General features: G+C 37.3%; 1 protein-coding gene across 2 annotated transcripts in view; it reads right to left on the bottom strand.

Annotated features, from left to right (window-relative positions):
- Positions 1-240: 240 nt before the first annotated feature.
- Positions 241-21,710, bottom strand: part of BZW2 (basic leucine zipper and W2 domains 2) — a 60,689-nt gene continuing 39,219 nt past the window's right edge. The window contains exons 6-12 of one of the 2 annotated variants that reach the window (XM_002818182.5): positions 20,683-20,818; positions 16,822-16,931; positions 11,727-11,897; positions 9,656-9,802; positions 8,506-8,644; positions 2,057-2,179; positions 241-699 (exon numbers count right to left, since the gene is read on the bottom strand). In XM_002818182.5, the coding sequence (XP_002818228.3) occupies positions 671-699; positions 2,057-2,179; positions 8,506-8,644; positions 9,656-9,802; positions 11,727-11,897; positions 16,822-16,931; positions 20,683-20,818 (855 nt within the window). In that variant the 3' untranslated portion in view covers positions 241-670. The remainder of the gene's footprint in view (positions 700-2,056; positions 2,180-8,505; positions 8,645-9,655; positions 9,803-11,726; positions 11,898-16,821; positions 16,932-20,682; positions 20,819-21,710) is intronic. The other variant, XM_009242963.4, reaches the window with a different exon arrangement.

Raw genomic sequence — 21,710 nt, forward strand, 5'->3', positions numbered from 1 at the left:
AGTAGAGACGGAGTTTCACTGTGTTAGCCAGGATGGTCTTGATCTCCTGGCCTCGTGATCTGCCCACCTTGGCCTCCCAAAGTGCTGGGATTACAGGTGTGAGCAGAATAGTTTTTAGCAGATGACAAGAAATATAACCATTCAATATTGTGGATGGGAAGAGAAAAAACACCAAAATACCATCTGTGTAAGAAGTCATGTACAGGAAAGAAATAAAAGCTCTGACAATATAAGCCCAGATTTTTAAAAAGCCATTTATTTTAAAAAACTGGTTTGTCAAATCACATACATGAGCAGATACACAACTACCAAAGTGGCCTGTAATAGACACCAGTGGGGCGGTCACCACACAGTACCTGAAAAATACAGCTAAAAAAGGAGGAGTCTGTTGAGTATTTAATTTCAGATTCCTACTTGACTCCTTGTTGAATGGCTTTAAGTTAGCATATAGTGAGTGAGAGGTAGAGTCCCAAGTATAATAGCTGATGCCTCAGGGCTCCATTTAAAAACAAAACAAAAACAAAACCATTTCTCCCTCTGCACAAGGGAAGCCTATCCTATTTTTTTTTCCTTTGCGAAAACAGAAGCCAAGTTTCTCTTCTCAAATGGTTCAGCATTCCCAATCAAAAAGTGGTGTGTGGTAACCTAGGTATTGTGCTTGTTGAGCCATTTAATTTTCCTCACCTTCTGATTCGGATTCTAGGAGAGAAGAAAGAAGTTAGATATTTCCCCCCAGATTCCTCTAATTAAGGTCAAAAGTTACTACAGTCACCAACCCAGAACCCTGCCATTGCGCCAGCATACTTTTACCCTAGGCAACCATTATAAGGTAAAATAGTCACATGAGGGCAGATAGCAAACTCTTGCTCTTTTCTGCTTTCAGGTAAATTTTGCCTGTCTAAAAATGCAACATGCATATATATACAAATACCTATAAATGAATACATTTTATATATATTAAATTTATACATATAAATTATATAAAAATTTGAATATATATAAAATTAAACAATATAACTTTTCTTCTTTGGATCACCTAAGATAAACTTTTTATTCTTTTTTTTTTTTTGAGACAGAGTCTCACTCTGTTGCCCAGGCTGGAGTGCAGTGGTGTGATCTCGGCTCACTGCAACCTCTGCCTCCCATGTTCATGCCATTCTCCTGCCTCAGCCTCCCGAGTAGCTGGGACTACAGGCGCCCACCACCATGCCCGCCTAATTTTTCATATTTTTAGTAGAGACAGGGTTTCCCTGTGTTAGCCAGGATGGTCTCGATCTCCTGACCTCGTGATCCACCGTGCCTGGCCTAAACTTTTTATTCTTAATTGAATTCACTTTATTTATTTATTTATTTATTTATTTATTTATTGAGATGGAGTCTTGCTCTGTCATTCAGGCTGGCGTGCAGTGGCGCGATCTTGGCTCACTGCAACCTCTGCCTCCCGGTTCAAGTGATTCTCCTGCTTCAGCCTCCCGAGTACCTGGGACTACAGGCATGAGCCACCATACCTGGCTAATTTTTTTGTGTTTTTAATAGAGACAGGGTTTCACTATGTTGGCCAGGCTGCTCTCAAACTCTTGACCTCAGGTGATCCACCCACCTCTGCTTCCCAAAGTGCTGGGATTACAGGTGTGAGCCACCACGCCTGGCCTGAATTCACTCTTACTCATTATTATCCTTCCACTTTATATTTCCATTATTTAAAATTGCCAGTTAATTGGTAAAGGTGTCATAAAAATCTATAGAATTCCATAATGCGTGATTAAGCTAAATGTATTTTTCTCCTTTCACATCTACTGATCATTTCTTCCTTATTGTCTTCCATCAGAGTGGATAATTTAAGCATTTCATTTCTTTCTTTGTTTTTACATGTAGAGATTTTTATTGCCGTGATTTCAGAAAGGAAAGCTAAGATGCTGGCAAAATGTTTGATATGAAAGATAACTCTAGAATTTTAGTTTTAGAAAATCAAGTAAAATCTGTGGAAGAGGTAAATATTTTGACATATAATGAGACAGTGTTTAAAGGTCATCAAAGTTTGTAAACAGAATCATACCTTCTTCTGCATTTTGTAACCACTCAACAAATTTCTTCATCTGGTCAAGAAAAACACTTTTGCCTTTAGCAACATGTGCTTCCTTATACCATTTCAGTATTGCTTCTTCGCTCAGAACATCAGCTGCAATTTTAAATCAAAGATTTCAAAGTTACTATACAAATGTCATGTTTCAAAACAACTTCATGTCTTACAGTTTAATAGAAAGCAATCATTTAAATATAAAGCATTCTGTTACTTATCAGAAGAGAGGAACCAAGTTGATTTTCATGTAGCACAGTACCATATTTTGATAGCTTACTAAAGGCTTAAGTAGTGATGATGATGATATACATCTTCTTAGGCATGATATAATGCAAGCCTATAGCTCACTACTAGGACTTGGAAATCTCTCACAGTGCTAATTTGCTGGTAGGAAATAGAATTATTTTGTAATTTTGCAAATGAATCAGCAATTCCAGCATTTTAGAACATTTTGTGTCCTGCCAAGTTCAACCATATCTTGATTAAAGAGCAACCTCAAATGACCAGTGTCTTTTAAGGGGATTGGGATCTTCTTTTTTTAGGAGAAAAATGGCAAAGGAAAAAAATGTAGATAGTATGCAATAATGATGTTAGCAATTAGATACAGAGGAACTTCTGGGGTATGTTGTGGGAGTAATACACACCTAAACTGAAGTTCTACACTTTCTCCATCACTAAATCACAACTTATTTTCTCACAGTATATCCCAAATTACAAAAGTAATATTTTTCCTCTACTACATTAAGAGAAAATAGACATATTAGCTAATTTCCTACAGGTTTCTAAAAACAACAAAAAAAATGTTAACTATCTTTTGTCTAAAACTCTAAATTCCACAAATGTGCCTTGATATTCTCAACATAACATTAATTGAGAGTATTTAATGTTAAGAATAGGAAGGAGAATATAAAAATAAGTGTACATATTCTCCCAATGTTCTAATGGGTTGTTCTAACATTCTTCTAATGTTCCAATGTTCTAATGGGTTGTTGTTGTTTGGGAATCTGTAGTGGGAAACGAGACAGAAAACAGGTACAAAGCATTTATTATTGTCCCTGAGACGTGCTCAATTCATTACAAATACTGCTAAAGCCATACAATGTTAATAAATTACTCTAAAGATATATTTTCAGTTAAAATATAATTTCAACTTATGAAAATGACAGAAACAATTTAATATTGTTTTCATTTAAAACATCACTGATATTTTCATAACAAAAACATTGGCTTTTTTTATTTTTAAAGAATTATTGGCTCTTGGAAAATGTTCTTGAATTAAATTGAAGAGGCTGAACTGACTAAAATGAACATGATTTATGAAAATAAAAGGTTTTTTAAAAAAACATGTTTATTATCATCACTAAAAACATTACATTTTGCAAAGGAAGCAAGAAGTCTGGATTTACTTATAGAGCCTGGATGTAAGAGCTACAATCAGGGGTCCTATAGACTTACTCTTAGCTTCTAGTTATTTTAGCTCTTTGTTTCCAGCTCTCCACTGAGATAAAACAAGTTTCTACTAGCCATCAGAGCCTAATTGTCATAGAGCTGAGGAGCAGGCAGTTGTGTCCCGAGGAAGTGACCTGTTATTGTGTAAGACTGCCTTGCAGAGACTTTTAAAGAACATTAACAGGGATTTTAAAAGACCCTTTTATATAACTTGTAAATTATCTTTAAGATGCTTATGATTAGATCAGTAATTATCAAACTGTTTGGATCATGTCTTCCTGCCTGTAGGATAATTTTGGGCATATACACCCAACATATGTATATTTTTGAGTTTCTAAATTATATTCATGCACTATTAAACTATCATTATTAATGTTCTACACAAACAATATAAAACTGTGACAAACATGGAAAGGAGAATTGTTTATTTTCTCCACACCTTAATGAATTGAGGATGATACAAAGTACAGGTTGGAAAGCTGATGTAGACTGCAGTTTAGTGATACTATTTGTCTGAGCTTTCCTTTTGAAGGTTGAGAGCTCATCCCTGTGTTTTATTGCCCCACAGAGGCTGAAAGAGACCATGCAACTACTAAAATGCTTGTCATTGTCAGTGCTTGTGAAAAGCACACTAAATGATAGGTAAAACCTATCAAATGCATCGTTTATTGCAAATCTTGTGCCTTGATATTCTTAAGTTACCATTAATTGAGAATATTTAATGTTAAGAATAGGAAGGAGAATTTAAAATAAGTCTACATATTAACGGTGCAATGTGGAGTTCTTAGAAGAACCCAGTGTAGTAATAACTACTTGCTGAAAGATCAAACTTCCAGTACCAGAGAATTATTAATTAAAAGCTACTGAAGTATCTACACAGAGCACCATATGAGGCAAAGCATGAACATCAAAGAGCTTAAGAAGAAATTAAACTTCTATTTAGTGAAAGGAAAGGTCTGAAAAGGAAGGAACTCCTTGAGGGACAAAGAATTCAGACAATTTTTTCCCTCACTAAGGATAAAGTAGGGAAAAGAGTTAATTAAAACTGAGAAACCATTTTTGGTGGGATATTCCATAAATGCCTATTAGGAATATAGAATAACAGTAAAAGACCGTAAGAAAGGAAGACATTGTATGATGGCACGTGGAGACTGGAATATATGTTTTCCCCTTCTATCTGGCCAACTTCTTCATAATGTCTGGTGAGATACATGTACCTTGAGAGCCTTCACTTCTCCCCCTCCAAATTAGCTTTAACAAGTTAGGTGCCCTTCCTCTGTGGTCCTATCCCTTCTGACAACCTCTGTGTGAGGCTTATTTCAGCAATTGACTTGGTGAGTGTAATTCTTTGTTTTCTTCTACATCCTGGAAGTCAGGGACTATATTTTTGTTCATCTCATTTCCAGCATTTAATGAAAGACCTGCCCTATAGTATCCATTCAACACATGTATAAGGAATAAATTTGTTAACTTGATGAGAAAAAATAAATATTTCTCAATTTTTAGAGTTCTAATGTATTCACGAGGATCGAAGAGACAATACTGTAAAAGTGGCTTGAGAACTGCTACATTTTAGATCATGTTAGTTATTTAGAAACTTAGTCTAAAACTATGTCATTTGAAACTCTTGAAATTCAGAATTTTTTTTATTGGGAATGTCACATAGGGACACAAGTCAAAAATAATTTACCCTAAGAATGCTGGGAATACGTGCTGAGAAGGGCACTCACCCTTTTTTAGAACTAGAATAAAAAACTCCTTTTAGGAAAATTTGCATGCAGGATAGAATTTAACCTAAAAAATTTCTGCAAACAAGAAAACCCATGACAGAGACAGGAGCAGTACTTGACAAGGTAGTTTTACACATTTTAGACCATGCTGAGTCTATGGGACGTATCTTCAGGGAAAAAAGAAGAGAAAATTATTTTTAAAAGTCAATAATGTGATGCTTGAAAGTTAGCAATGGATTTACTGTTTCTTGCTGCCTTAGAAATATGCAAATCTAGATTTTAATACAGAGAGTCTTTGCAAAAGGACCCATCACCACTTTTTTCTTTGCTGACTAGTATTATTTAATTTGCTTTTATTCCACTGTTATTTATAGAAAAGATTTATAAATCTTTCAATAATGATATTCAATTAAGTAATTAGATTTGCCAAGGGGGACATGGCTAATCATATGCCCAAATTTCTGTTGTCATCAAGTTCTGGACATGTTGGGAAAGGGGAGGTGTGTGTGTGTCCATGTATATGTTTGTGTGTGCTGTGTGTGTAAGAGAGAGATAAAAATGAAAATTAAAATGGAGCAACGGTTTCCATTACATTTTAAAAACTTGTTTTAGAGCACTACGTTCCTTATGACAAACTAAAGGAATCCACAGAAACTTGGTAAAAGAAGCAGAGAAGACACTATTCCATATTTGTAAGATGTAGATATGTACATGAAATCAAACGTAAGTATAATCTTGAACATGTCACTGGAGTTCATAGCATCTGTTGCTTCTTGAGTGCTATACACTTTACACCAGTGGTCCTGGTACAACAGTCAGAGCATCACCTTGGAAACTTGTTAAAATGAAAATTCTCAGGCCCAACCCTGGCCCTACTGAATCAGAATCTCTGGGGGAGCTGTGTTTTATAACAAGCTCTCTGGGTAATTCTTAGGCATATTAAGAAAGGAGTGCTTTAACACTCACTGTTTATTAAGTCTCTCTCTAGGCATATAAAACACAGAATGAGAGCATCCAAATCTTTACAGAAACAAATCAAATACATGTCTCCTGGTGCACAAGTGTTTGGTGGACAAAATAAGGTGAAAGTAAAAATCTGGCAAAAAAGAGACAACATGGTAAACAGTTAACACAGTAATGCTCTTAACAGTGGTATGGAACAATCATTCCTCAGGGATTGCATGTTCTCAAGAGAAAACATGGAATTATTTCACTTCAGAAAACAGACTATATATATCATTCTGTGGAAAATTACAAAATTACCTAGAAAATGGTATTTAAAATGTTAGTTCAGTGATGTATTTTAGGTTTACATTTTAAAAAAAGTTTCCCAATTTCATTTCCAAAAATAACTAAGGCAGAAATAAAATTGATGTTGACACTCACCCTTCCTGTGTTCCCTGGGGCCAGGTCATACTTGCCACAGACCTCACTAACTTTAGGTTATTTAAATGCTGATTACCTAGTTAATCAATGAGCCTAAGAGCTCATGCCTCTTCTTTTTACTTCCTAGTGCTACTTCTTGAGTTATTTTATAATTTCAGGTCATACTGACCCTTAGCATCTGGGGCTGATGAAGAAGAAAAAACGCAAAGCAGCCAGTTTTACTACCTGTCAGTAGTTGTTATAAGAAGTCTAAAGGAAAAGGAGGTTGGCATTAGTGGTTAAAATGAGAAATCTGAAGGATTTTAATAGTTCATGTGCCACCTAGATGCCATTTCCCATAACAATGGGTTTGCTGATTCTTTGTGATTTTCATTACAATAATAAGATAGGGTGCTCCTGAAGATGAGACTCCAACAACGATGACTCAGTTAAAAAAAAATTTGGTGAGAAACACTGGTTGGGTTATCTTTTAAATGACAAGAAAGCAAACTACGTTCAGGTAACTAACTAGTTTACAGTTTGGTTTTCTGTAGTGGAAAAAATTTACCACCCTCAAAACAAATGTGAAACCTGTCCCATAGGTCTCTCTGCCAGTTTTACAAATGGAGCCAGCTGTGGCCACAGAAGGTTGGGCCCCACTTCTCATTCTTGGCTGCTGGGTACCATCTATGAATTGGTAACATGGCTTGCAGGTTTGGTTCTGATGGGTGGATCACTTTGGGTATCATTGGGTGGGGCCTAGTTTTAGGACACTGCTATCTTATGACTAAATCCAAGAAGACCCAACTCAGATCTAGTTGGAGAAAATACCAATTACTGAACTTCAAGTGGCAATGGGTGGCCATCATATTTTCCTACTGACTATTACAATTGTTGCTGAATACCTTTGTGCTCTGAAAAAGTAAAATATCACCCAAACACTTGTGGACAAGATTCATTCATTTGAAGAATCTACGTGGCCAACAAAAATTCATTGTGAAATGTTATTAAGCATTTTTAAAAGAGCTATTATTTATCTAAAACCTTTGTTTTCCAAATTCCCAAGATATAATTCAAAATAGACAAATTTAGGAACACATCAAAGGGAAAATAAACATTTGGCTGGTATTATTTTAACTTTTCTGATATGATATTTATGAATATAATAACATAAAATAAACATGTTATAATGTTCAAAATGTATCATTTCTTAAGTGTTCCTTTTTCTCCCTCACAAAACTACATAAATGTAGGCCCAAAAAATAGCCTAGGACATTTTTGTATGCTGTAGGTATACAGATTGAGATCGGTTAAAACCTTTAGCATTCATTTTTTAGTGCCAGTTGTCATGGCAACCTAATCCTTATAAATACAATGAAAAGACAGTAAATGTGAAAACCTAAAAATAGCCATTCCCTTGGAAAATGGGAGAATGGCTGGGCCAAGTAACTAAAATACAAAGTAAAAAGGCTAATTACTTCAGTAATTTTAAAGTCAGATTTATTGTACCTAAAAGGGTCTGAACATAATATATATAGCATTTTGATAATCGTTATTAGAGCTAATCCTTACAATTCAAAAACAGGCTCAATTTTATATAATTACATTTTTTTTCCACCAACCCCAAGAAACAATTACCAGTTCATCTACCAATGAGAAGTACCCAGGGGCCTAAGCAGGGTTTCCAAGGCAACGCATATATGGCGTGTATGCCTCCTCTCTCTACATGGTATGGTTGCCTCAATAAAACTTTCACGAATTAGCATCTTGCTGACCCTCTCTAAACACAGCCCCATGACCTCCTCTGCCTCATTCCTTGCTCTGCCCCTCAAAGAGCTTCAGCAAAACACAGAAGCACAGCAGTGGCACATGGATGGATACCTTTATAAAAGAGAACCACGATCTTCTGAAAGGCTTTCATGAAATGGATGTTGTCGTAGCAGTATTCCTGAACCTTCTGGAGGAGGATCAGCTCTGACTGGCCTTGGGAGCTGAACACGGCCAGCAGGGGAGCATATTGCTAGAACAGAAGTGGAGAGTAAAAGCCGTCACTTGCGTGGGAGGTACAGAGCCGACACTGCTGGAACCATAACAATAACCTGGAGGGTTGCTTAGAAAAGATTGACTTTCAGGACTGATACCTTTTATCACCATATTGTGCCCAATGGGGTGAGGGGAACAGAACAGTAGGAACAAAGCAGTATGGTCGACCCGTGAGGGAACTGGGAAGAAGATTCACACTTTTTCAATGGCAGAGCCACAGTCCAATAATACAATGGATATTGTATAAGGATATGACCTCATTTTCAAAATATCCCTTAGACATAGCAGGCCAGCAATTATCTTTAATATAGGCAGATTCTCATATTTGGTCTCTTAGTGGGTACAGGGAAAGAATCTTGATGAGCTGCTGGGATAAAAAGCGTTCATTTAGAAATATCCTTGACTTTCTGACACTGATGCATAGCCATTGTTTTTCTGAGACTTACTCGATTCAATACTTATCTCTTCCAAAGGGCCTTCCCTGATCAAAGTAACACGGACAGTTTACTCTCTGCTATGTTCTCACGAACGCTGGGTGCAAACTTGAAAAAAATTAGGAAATATATGTTTAGTCTGAGTCTAGGGTAATTGTAGTTGGAACCCATTTGTCATACTCTCAATTAAGACAAATTTGGGCCTGGTGTGGTGGCTCACGCCTGCAATCCAACACTTTGGGAGGCCGAGGCAGGAGGATAGCTTGAATGCAGGAGTTCAAGACCAACCTGGGCAACACAGCGAGACTACATCTGTACCAAAAAATGAAGAAATTAGCCAGACGTGGTGGCACGCGCCTGTAGTCCTAGCTACCTGGGAGGCTGAGGAGGGAGGATGGCTTGAGCCCAGGAGTTCAAAGTTGCAGTGAGCCCAGATCGTGCCACTGCACTCTAGCTGAGGCAAAAGAGTGCGACTCCGTCTCAAAAAAAAAAAAAAAAAAAAAAAAGCTGCAGTTTGCCCTTGGCTGGGTCAGTTCCTTGCTAAGGGCTGTTACCTTCAGGTGCTTCAGAGCCTGCTCTGCAACAAGTTCTTCCTTCTTGTTCCACTCAACAGCGTTCATTATACAGGTCCACAGAAGACCAATCACTGCTGTTTCTGGAAGATCATTCCTCTTCATTTCTTCCTTGACATAAAGCACCACCTACATTTCATGGAAATGGGGTCAGAAAGTAACAGGCAGATGGAGGGCTCCCATCTCCCCCCTAGCTGCCCAGTCAATCAAGGTTTTGGGGCAGCTAAGAAACAATCTGCTTGGCTTCTCCTTTCCTTGTCTGCATTCTCAGACTGGAAGAGGGAGAAAAACTATAATGATTTGTTCTCAAAGCAGATTTATTTTTAGTCCCAAAATTCATAGGCTTAGCTCTGGCCAGGAGCTGCTGGATAATGTGGAGTAAGAGAGGATTTTTTTTTCCTCATAGAGAAACCCCTTTGAGTCTAGTAGAGTAGGGATACTTGAGCCAGTTTGACTTTTTGGAGATTTAAAGAAGGCAACAGAGTTGTGAACTTTTATCTCCATCCCTAAACTTTAAAACCTCTTGATGGATACCATCTTGGGTTTGTACAGGTCCATTCTCCACAATTTATTCTTCAATGATTACTTTTGATGATCCTTATGCCCCATCTCAGTGAAAAGTTAATTTGTAAATAAATTGTAAGTGCAAAGGCAATTTTTAAATTTCATATACATCAATTCAGCAGTATTCAGCAACTTATTTTCCCCTTTGAATTATGTATAAATATGCAAATTTATACTCAACCCTGAGAGTATGGAATATAGGCTTGCCTAACTTAATGTATTTTATATCAAATTTATTTGAAAGGCTTTTTCCTTTTAAAATAAAATAATAAATAGAGGTTTGGGCCTCAGAAGTGACTGAAAGTCATCATATATCTCCAGCATACTACTTTGTGAGTAGTAGTAACACCTTTGTTTCCTCCCTTTTCTTTTTTACTGGAAACACATTGCTTTCTTTACTTCTGGCCTGGAGTGTAGAAATGCTAGCAGTGACTGGAGTAGCCTTCGAAAGCAGAAGGAGCTGGGCAGTCCCAGTCCCTGTGCTGGCTGGAGGAAGCCACATAAAAGTGTGACATCCTGGCATCTACAAGCATCACAAGGCTTTTTATGTTTGCTTCTTTTCCCCATGGAAAATCATGTACAAATTCTTGCTTGGAAAAATATGATTAAATATACTGCTATCCTTAATACCATGAGACTTAAGAATATTTGTCATTCCAACACCTCCACCTGCTGGATAGTATCAGTCCTACATTCTCCAGGCTTCAACCATGCGAGCTGCCATGCAGGGCTTGGAGCATGGAAGGAGGTGTGGGTCAGGCATTTTAGAGCACGTGGAAAAAAAGAAAGGACTCTTTATATTAATTTTTAGATTGTTGCATGAAAGATTTTAGAACTTCAAATAGAAAGCTTTCTCCAGATACACTAAAAATAAAAAAAGATATAGTCATAGCTTTGTGAACTATAGCATGTATATATAAACTATGTATATGTATATTATAAAAAATATAGCTTTTACATTATAGGGAAACGCAGCTCTTCCAAGTGTGAGTGGGATTAAACAAGTCACTGATCCAACTAGTCTTTTCCCCTGACAGGAATTCAAACTTTTTTCAAATAAAAAGCCTACATATTCATACAGAGTGATGAACAAAAAATCCAGTGTTAATTCTAAACACTAGACAAATGCTTAATCAGGTTAGATAATCTGCAACAAAATTTAAAAACTACCATATAATGGGCTATACTGATAGTGGATGGTCAAATCTCTTTGACAGATGAAATATTTTGAAAATCATAGCAGCCTGGTAAAATAAGTCATTTGTGTGGAAATCACTATTAATTTCTGGACCATCCTAGAGTGTTAACAAAAATGGAGGATTCTAAATCAATACTTTGAAGCTGAGTTAATTTAAATGGTAGAAATAAGTGGATAAAGTTTACAGCAATAAGCATAGGGCAGACTTTTTAGAGAAAGCCTTTGCTACACAGCCCATGTAACTCCTCTCATTCATGTATATTGAGGTGATGTCTGCCCATGGTCTCCCACCTCCTTGATTGGGCATTCCTGAGAAAGACGCTCCTGGAGCTCCTTCTGCAGTTCCTTCCTGGTGCCCAGGGACTGCTGGACTCGGAGGAAGTCGGAAAGCTCCTTAAGACCTGCATCAGTGAAGTATTTAGCAAAATGATCCACACTCTGTCTGTTAACTGGAAAGAGTTCCTGAAAAAAGGGAAAAAAGACTGCTATACAACAAGCCATTCAAATTTCAGCAAGCATAAAGGACAAAAGTCTTCATTTCACTTAGAATATCTCACATTTGGAAGAAAAGAATAAAGACTGTTTTACAAAACAACAAATCGCTGGTATACTTATTGAGCTAAACATCTTCTGAAATCAGGCAGTTTCACAAAGAAAAAGAAAAAAAGGGTAAACAATTGAGATAGACTTGGACCCTACTGTGGCAATACTGAGAGATGAGGCTTTTAAAGAGTTACTGGATTATAAGGGCTCTGCCCTCATGAATGGATTAATCCATTCATGGATTAGTGGGTTATGTCGGGAGGGGACCTGGTGGCTTTAAAAAAGAGAAGGGGAGACCTGAGCTAGCACACTCAGCCCCCTCGCCATGTGATACTCTGAGCCTTCCTGGGACACTGCAGAGTCCCCGCCAGCAAGAAGGCCCTCACCAGATGCAGCCCCTTGACAAGGGACTTAGCCTCCATAACTGTTAAGAAATAAGTTCCTTTTCTGTGTAAATAACCCAGTTTCAGGTATTCTGTTATAAGTAATAGAAAAGGTCTAAGACACCCACCCTACCAACTCTAGTTTATTATATAATTCTGATGGAAATTTTCAAAAAGAGCAATATACCATAGCTGCTCTCATATTTTCACCTCATTTCCATTTTACCCTACACAGTTTGGCAGAATCTCAGTAACACTTAGTCATGATCTAATCCTGGGTGAGTTCAACACCCATCTATGAAATTAAGATGATTTTCAAAGTTCTCACATTTTTCAGACTGCTGCAGGGTCTAAAAAATATATCCAAGCTTTTTTATTGGTTAGACTTGCATATATATGGCCAATGGCTATGTGGTTCCAGGAAGAGCCTCAGTAGATCTGCAATGGGTTTGCCACCACCTATAGGAACACAGCTGGAGGGCTCCTATGTCAGGATTCAAATTTCAATGTTCTATCATCCTATTAATTTCCCCTGTTGAGTCATATGTTTCAAAAATGTCAGAAGAGAGCTGGTGGGAGCAGCTATCAAACACGCATTCATAATAAAGCAAACATTTTATACCACACTGAAACTGCGTCACTGATATTTCCTCTACTGCTCCACATCTTCCAAATCTGCAGGGAAGGGAACTAATGTATTTTTATTGAGTTTCTTCTATGACTCAAAATGTACTGGCACTTTCCTCATAATAACTGTGTAAAGCAGACATTTTTCTAGATGATAAACTAAGTTTCAACAAGGTTAAGCAGCTTGACCCAATTTATGCCGCCCAAAATATTTAAGAGCAGAGCTGTGTGACCCCAAGTCAATACTTATTCCATTACTCTGTGCTAACATTCAATATTCTATTTAGGAAGAGTGTGACTGCAAAGTTTGATTTAAAGTTATGTTCAGAGCAATATGCCATTAAACATAACACTCATAGTTCACTTATGAACTACATTCCAAATTCTTATGAGTAGTATATAATACATTGAAAATCACTATTCAGATTAAGTTGAGGGGAAGCCCGTCTAAATCATACCATGTCATTTTTTGACTTGGAACATGGTTTCTATTTTTTTAGAGAAACCATATCCTGGTACAAATCTCTATCATCTCATCCCTAGATTAAGGTCTCTCTGCTTTGGCTCTTGCTCTTGAGTCTATTCCCAAAGTGACAGCAAGAGTGATCTTGTTGAGACTCAAAATCATATTACACACCATTCTGCAGAGAATTTCCAAAAGTTTTCTATCTCATTTGGAATACAAGCCAAAGCCCTAGACAATATGGGCCTTGCTACTTCTCTGAGCTTATCTACACTTTTGCTCTTACCTGCTCTCTCCCTGCGGTCCCCAACATCCCATGCCCCAAGGCCTTCCCATTTCCCATTCCCCTTGCCTGGAATGCTCTATGTGGAGATATTTAAACAGTTCACTCCACACCTCCCTCAAGTCTTTACACAGATGTCATCTTATCACAGAGGGCTTTCCACCACTGAAAATTACAGCCCACACTTGGAAGCTCTTTAACTCTTTCCTACTTAATTTTGTTTTGTTTTGTTTTGAGACGGAGTCTTGCTCTGTCATCCAGGCCGGAGTGAAGTGGCGTGATCTTAGCTCACTGCAACCTCCACCTCCTGGGTTCAAGCAATTCTCCTGCCTCAGCCTCCCGAGTAACTGAGATTACAGGTGTGAACCATCATGCCCGGCTAATTTTTTGTATTTTTGGTAGAGACAAGGTTTCACCATGTTGGTCAGGCTGGTCTTGAACTCCTGATCTCAAGTGATCCACCTGTCTCAGCCTCCTAAGGTGCTGGGATTACAGGTGTGAGCCACCACACCCGGCCCCTGCTTAATTTTTACCTTTATTATAATACATATTTTATGGGTTTTAGTTTATGGCCCACTCTCCTGAAATAGAATATAAGCTTCATGAAGGAAAGGGTCTGTTGGTTTGGTTCCTTTCAATCTCTCCATCTCTTGGAAGTTTCTGGCATATAATATAATCAATACATACTTATTGAATAAATAAAGGAAGAGATCAATATCTTTCATTTCTTAATCACCATTCTCTTTGTCAGTAATAAGGGTTGGCTTCTCCCATCCCCTCACTTCTCTGAGTTGCTAAAATTGTTCTTTCTTCTGTATTATAATAGTGGGTGATAGCTGAAGTCTGGTAATACACACATTTTCCTAAAATGTAGTAGTTCAGAGTTAAAGAGAATTTTGTTGTATATGTTCATGAAACAAAATTTCCTCCTAAAGAGTGGAACTGACTCACTAGTTCCTCATTCTCTTGTTGATTCAACAAATATCAGGCAGGCATAGTGCATAGGCAACTACCCTGTTCTCACCCAGTTTATATGTTTCTCGCAGAAACCACCACGTATGTTCCATATGTATACACAAACACACACATATATACACACGCACACACACAGAACCTAGTAAAAACAGCTAAATGACATGTGTTTCCAAAAAGAAAATGAATTTTGTAAATGAAGCCATCTGATTAAGCTAACCGGGCTACAGTTGTGAATATCTTTAAGAAAATTACTGCTTTAAGAACTAACCGGATAGATTGTATCTTTGTTTCCAATCATCCACCTCCTCTTCTTCAAAAGAGTATTAAGAGAACCCCCTCCTTGCTATGTCTATCTGCAGAGGTGGAGAAGCAGCCTATTAGTGGACTGGATTTTCCCAATCTATTGCCAGGCATGGCAGCGTCCATAGGTGAGTTTTTAAGGTACTTGAGAGGTTCAGTTCAGTCTCTGTGTTCTGCTACTCTGCCATGAATACAGAGTGGCCCAGATGGGAGCTGCTCCCTCAGCCTGTGCCCGAATGAAAAGGCATGTGGAACTAAGCCAGGCTTAGCCAAGATAGAGCTAATCTATAGACAACCCACAGCCTCATGGACAAGAAATATGTTCCCCTCATATGAACCTCCACCTTCCTCAGCAACCTATTCACTTATCTTCTGTGACTTTTGCTTCTGTTTACAGGGATTTGCCCTAAGGCCACTAGAAAGTAGGTTTCACGAGGGCAGGCAACTTTTCTATCCTGTTCTCTACTGGCTCTGCAGCTTGTGGTACCATGCCCAGCACAGGGTAGTAGACATTCAGGAAACATATGAGGAATGAAAATTATTATGAACTAGAATCTAGACTTCTGTACCTTTTTTACCATAATCTAAAAACTTTAAACGCACAAATCTATTTAAGGTAAACTTCAAGAAACAAAGTATTCTTAAGTGATTTAAATTGCAAGTATTTACATTTAAAATTACTTTCATGTGTTCTTGAGGAAAAGGGATAGTCTTAGAATTATGTCATGGGATTGGGCCCTTGCACACTGAAACATGTTGGAAGAGAATGACAGACAAGAGGTCAGGTGAAGAGAAGATGGCAGGGGTGTGTCTTATTTTTACACTTTATCCTAGAACTGTAAAAGCAATTCCACCTGGAGAAATCTTGGCATTTCACAGCTGCTGCATCAAGAAGAAAGAAATTGTAGGGTGCAGATAGAAATTATAAGAACAAAATATTTTTCTGGATTTTCTTAGAAAAACACAAAGATGGAGAAATAAAAACATAATCAAGCAACTGTGACACAGTTAACTTGTTTACTTTCTGCAACAGCTTAAGTATTTCCAGAGAAGTCTTGTTTAAACTTTTATTTTGTTAGCAAACTATTTAACACACATTTGAGATTAGCACAGTCTGACTGCTACTCAAGAAAGACATCACAAGTATTTGATTAAGTGAGATTGATGAAATTTTTATCATATTAAAACCTTAAAATGTCTAGAAAGTTATGATTATAGGCTGAGTGTGGTGGCTCATGCCTATAATCCCAGCACTTTGGGAGGCTGAGGTGGGCAGATCACTTGAGGTCAGGAGTTCGAGACTAACCTGGCCAACATGGTGAAATCCTGTCTCTATTTAAAAAATCCAAAAATTAGCTGGGTGTGGTGGAGAGCGCCTGTAATCCCACCTACTAGGGAGGCTGAGGCAGGAGAATTGTTTGAAACCAGGAGGCAGAGGTTGCAGTGAGCGAGATTGGGCCATTGCACTCCAGCCTGGGTGACAGAGCCAGACTCTGTCTCAAAAAAAAAAAAAAAAAAAAAAAGTTATGGCTATAAAACAAAGTCTTAATTCTGATGAAATGTTAATACTATGTCAACAAACAAATTTGTAAGTCTATATTCTTCACAATTCTTTAATTTTATTGTGCCATTTGTTGACAAAATAAAGATTAAAATGAAATTAGTTTCTACTACCAATTACACAGAAATAAAAGGAACAGTGCTCCAAGTCAACACAGATCCAGGGATCTTACTCATATACTACATTGCAGGCATTGCTTAAGCTCCAAGAAAGGCATCATACATACAACCCTTTAACCAGAAAACACTTACAAGCAGCCTCTTGTCTAAGTTGGCTTTTCTCAAAGACGAGGTAACAGAGTTGGCATCTTTTTCTGCCATCCATGCTTTGAAAAGCTTGACAGCAAATGAGGCCGCAATGCCTGTTCAAAAACAAGAGAATTTCATTCCTTTTACGAGCAAAACCAATTGTGATGGTGTGCAAAGCAACCAGGTTTCCTGAAATGGGTAAATAACTAAAAGACTAATTTTGGTACAAATGAACAGTCAATAGACCTCTAGGCAAATTCTCCTCTTCTCATTACTCAAAATAGAACATTTTCAGGAAAAGGAAAATAAAATATTTTTCAAATTTGGACTCCTTGAATCCAACCTGGTCTAACTGCAAGTTTATTTTATTTTACCTTGGTCAAAAACATATTTAACACCCAGTATCTTTGGTGTTATTGCCTTTATTTCACCCTCTGGTTCATATGTATTTCACGTTTATAACAGTGATCCTGAGGCAAAAGAAAGTAAATTAGGAGACACAAAACTGTAATGTCACCTTTATCAAGTAATTTGCTAATAAAGGATGCCAGTACAAGAACACTGATAGTGATAGATACAATAAGTATTGCTACGAATAGATGAATACATATCATTTACCTTAGTTTCACTTTTTATAAAAAGCATTTTATTTATTTATTTTTATTTTTATTTTTTGGGGGATGGAGTCTCACTCTGTCGCCCAGGCTGGAGTGAAGTAGCAAGATCTCGGCTCACTGCAACCTTCACCTCCTGGGTTCAAGTGATTCTCGTGCCTCAGCCTCCCAAGTAGCTGGGATTACAGGCATGCACCACCACACCCAGCTGATTTTTGTATTTTTAGTAGAGACAGGGTTTCGCCATGTTGGGCAGGCTAGTCCTGAACGCTTGACCTCAGGTGATCCACCTGCCTTGGCCTCCCAAATTGCTGGGATTACAGGCATGAGCCATTGCGCCCAGCCATAAAAAGCATTTTAAAATATTCTTGAGTTATGCTATAAAAATATCAAGGCTGTTTCAAGTTAAACTCTTCTGGATTTAAAAAAAAAACATCATTAAGCTAGTTATGTTAAATCAGGAAACCATTTAATCACATGTCCACATTTACATTACCACTTATTTCCAAACAGAAATAATCAGATAACAAGAAGACAGTTCTATGAACGCTTCAAATTTCTAAATTTATGTTGCGGTTATTTAATGAAGAGTTAAGATGTAATTGAAACATTTAACTGATTTTTCTAAACTGAAGGTTCTACTATTGTTATGAGCTAATGATAATGTGGCCTAAGCAGCCTCTATTCTCTTTACCTCCTTCCTAAAAGAGGTCCCCTTTTATCCAGTCCAGGTGACTACTGATTAGTCTAAGTCCTGGTACCACCTCTTTCTGATGATTAATTTAGTGACCTCGCTTAAGCTCATCTGCCCAAGGCACGCCCCTGTAAATTGCTACTGGACCTGCACTGGTCACACAGCCTGTATCAGCCAATCAGCTGAAGGAAAGATAAATTATCCTCTGTTCAGGAGAAGTGTTCTTCCACTGAATGTGAACCAGGAAGAATATGCCATAACTGTGTCAGCAGACATCTTATAACAACTAGAGGGGGCACCATCCTTGGGATGAAGTTAATGCTATGAATGATAACAGGAGAAAAATACTTAAGTCCTGAATGATACTGCTGTTCAGCCTGAGGTCAGTCCTAATTTTCTATTTATTGTTACATAAGAAATCCATGTCCTTATATACCAATTTGACCCAGGTCTTCCAGCAACTGGAAAGTAAAAGCATTTAATTGGTCTATCATTCATATAGACACCAACTAAACCTGATTTTCTTCCCTTGAATAAGCAAAGAAACTAAGTTAAAAAAAAAAAAAAACGGCTATAACAACAAAACATGCATTACACCTTAACTGAAAGTTGATGTTAAACAACTTAAGATGAATTTTTAGCATTATCATTAGCTCATAAAACCAATATAAAATTTAATATAAATTAAAACTAGGCTGTAATCTGTATTGTAAGTAAAGAAAAACTATGCTTGAAACTAGGAGCCTAAAATTGAGATTTAACTTTCTTTATAGTTACTCCTCTGAGTAGGATAATCCCATCTCCCTTGGTCATTTATTGGATGAGTTGGGGAAAATGATTAATTTCTTAACCATTTTCTTTATTTATTTTTTTATTTTAGATAGTCTTTCTCTGCTGCCCAGGCTGTAGTAAGATGATGTGATTATAGCTCACCGTAGCCTCCAACTCCTGGGCTCAAGCAATCCTCTTGCCTTAGTCTCCTGAGCAGCTGGGATTGCATGGGTGTGCGAACAGACCTGGCTAGTTTTTAAATTTTTTTTTGTAGAGAAGAGAGTCTTGCTTTGTTTCCCAGACTGGTCTCAAACTCCTGGCCTCAAGCAATTTTCTTACCTCAGCTTCCCAAAGTGTTAGGATTACAGGCATGAGTTACCATACCCAGTCATTTTCTTAATCCTTTTCCAATTAGGAAGCAAGGGTTTAAACCTCTAGTTTGTAAAAGATGGCAGAGTTTAAGGAAAAGCCATATAACAGAGGTACTATGCTACTTCCATAGCAAAGTTATTTTTCTCCTCACCACCCCCCAAACATTTTACTATAATAATTTCCAGACATACAGAAAAGTTTAACAAATTGAACAATGAACACTCACATGCCCACTATCTAGTTTCTATAACTAATATTTTGCCGTCTTTGCTTTATCACATATCCATCCACCTAATAATGTAATTTTTGGATATACTACAAAGGAAGTTACAGACATCACTTAGGTTTTTAAAAAAACTAGAAAGGCAATTATTTTCTGTTATGTTGGCTAGAATAATTTAAAATAATTAATGATTAACATTTATATTCTATGTTGATTTTCTGTGTGCAAAACGGCTAATAGCAAAAATAAGATGTGTGTTGTATTGTGAATTTTCTCCAGGGAAATACTTTAAAATGTCATAATACTAATAACATCCAACAATTACAGAGTCTGAATTGTCATAAACCTGAGTGATTTTAAGCTAAAAACTAGAGAGAGTCTCTGAATAAGACCAATTGACTCTCAATTTACTATTCTTTTCTTAGCTACAAGAAAACTATAACTCCTTTCTTTCACTACAGGCATGAATGAGGCTAGGACTTCATATACGTAGGAGGAAAACTTTAAGTTCTCAGAAGAAACAGATGTTCTCACAAAAGCTCTTTTAATTTATTTTTAAGGAAAAATAACTGTTTTGTGTTGCATTGTAATTTGACTATCATTATCCTCCTACAAGTAAACAGCCCACTTTTATTTTATTCTATAACCAAATCATGGTATGCATGCCTATCCAACTCTTAATGCCTTAAAATTAAAACAAGACTCCTTCTAATGCAGCAGACTTAAAACTGTTTTCTAAAACTGAGACAATGAATATCTTAAAATGTGCAATCAAAATGAATATCTGAGCATCAGTTTCTCTAGACCTTGAGAGGGGAACAGTTTTTGTTCTTATAATAGGGGTGAGAGTTAAAGGTTGCCATTTTGTGTCGAAGGGCAAAAAGATTACCAGATCGATTTCGGGGTATTTGACCTAGGCATCAAGTCTTCCACGAGATTTTAATTTGCTATTAGTCTTTCTTACTATGTCTTTGTACAGGTGTGCATATTTTTTCCTTCAAACTTCCTACAGTTAACATGTCCACTCCTTCTATTATTTGAAAGGCAATATAGACCCATACACAGATATTCTTTTATATGAAGAACGAGTAATAGAGGACACCAAAAAGAGCCACTGGCATTTTTCTAACTATCTGTGGCTTTATTTTTCTTTTGTTGTCTGACAGGCGAGAAAACAGGAGCCTCGTTACCTTCTTTGACTAAGCTGTCGGTGAAGAGACTGGTGAGGATGGTGGCGGGCAGGGTGCCATTGCCCAGCAGAATCCCTGACAGCATCGCCAACTTTGTCTGCTCTGTTTCGGAAAAGGCTTTAAGGAAGAGGAGAAGCTGTGGGTCAAAAAAAAAAAAAAAAAAAAGAAAAAGAAAAAGAAAAAAAAAGGAACCATGTCTATGAAGCAAAGGACTGAAGTGGGAAGATAAACTGTGAACATCCATGGCTACGTGGCACACACACAGAAGGTCATATGCAAAGCATAGTAATTCATTTCATGATAAACTGGATGCTGTGGAAAGTGACTTAAGCAGGCAGAGTTCCTTTCTTCTCAGTTAATTTACTCACAGCTGTAGATAACATTCACGGAAAGGAAAAGAGATATTTGGATGATATATAAACAGATGGATTTATGTTTGACAATGTGCATGCAAAAGAGTTAAGTATACATGATGGACATGTTTTCTGAAATGTATTGTTTTTCAAGTTTTTCTACTTCTTTGGGTGACTACCTCTTCCCCTGCTGCATGTACCCATTTTCTCTGAATAGAATTTTTACGGCAAAAACATAGAAACAAAAAAAAGCCCCATAAAAACAAAAAAACCAGGAAAGAGTCGAAGTTAAGCTTTTGACATTTACTACATACTTTTCTGAGCTCACAGAATACAACAGTCTTCAAAACAAGACTGTTGAGGGAGAAAGGGGTTTTCTAGGTTCTTGATGTTTTTTTGGTAAACTTTTAGATTCTCTTGCCCCAGAGGCAGGGAACTGAAAAAGTAGCAACCCTAGAAAATTTGAATGTAAGCTCAAAGCAAACAAAACGAAAAACCCACTTCCTGTATTAAATTCTAAGAGTAGTCAGCCCTGTGGGATGCCCTTCTCTCTCCTGACTCTCCTCTGCTTGGTGCTTTGACTACATTCTACTGTTACTTTCTCCATTTCAGCAGTTATTAGGCTTGCCATGGAAATTCCTCAGGGGCCACTATCACTACAGGGGCCTTGCTGAT

Source organism: Pongo abelii, chromosome 6, assembly GCF_028885655.2.
Source record: "Pongo abelii isolate AG06213 chromosome 6, NHGRI_mPonAbe1-v2.0_pri, whole genome shotgun sequence".
NCBI classification, from domain to species: Eukaryota; Metazoa; Chordata; class Mammalia; order Primates; family Hominidae; genus Pongo; species Pongo abelii.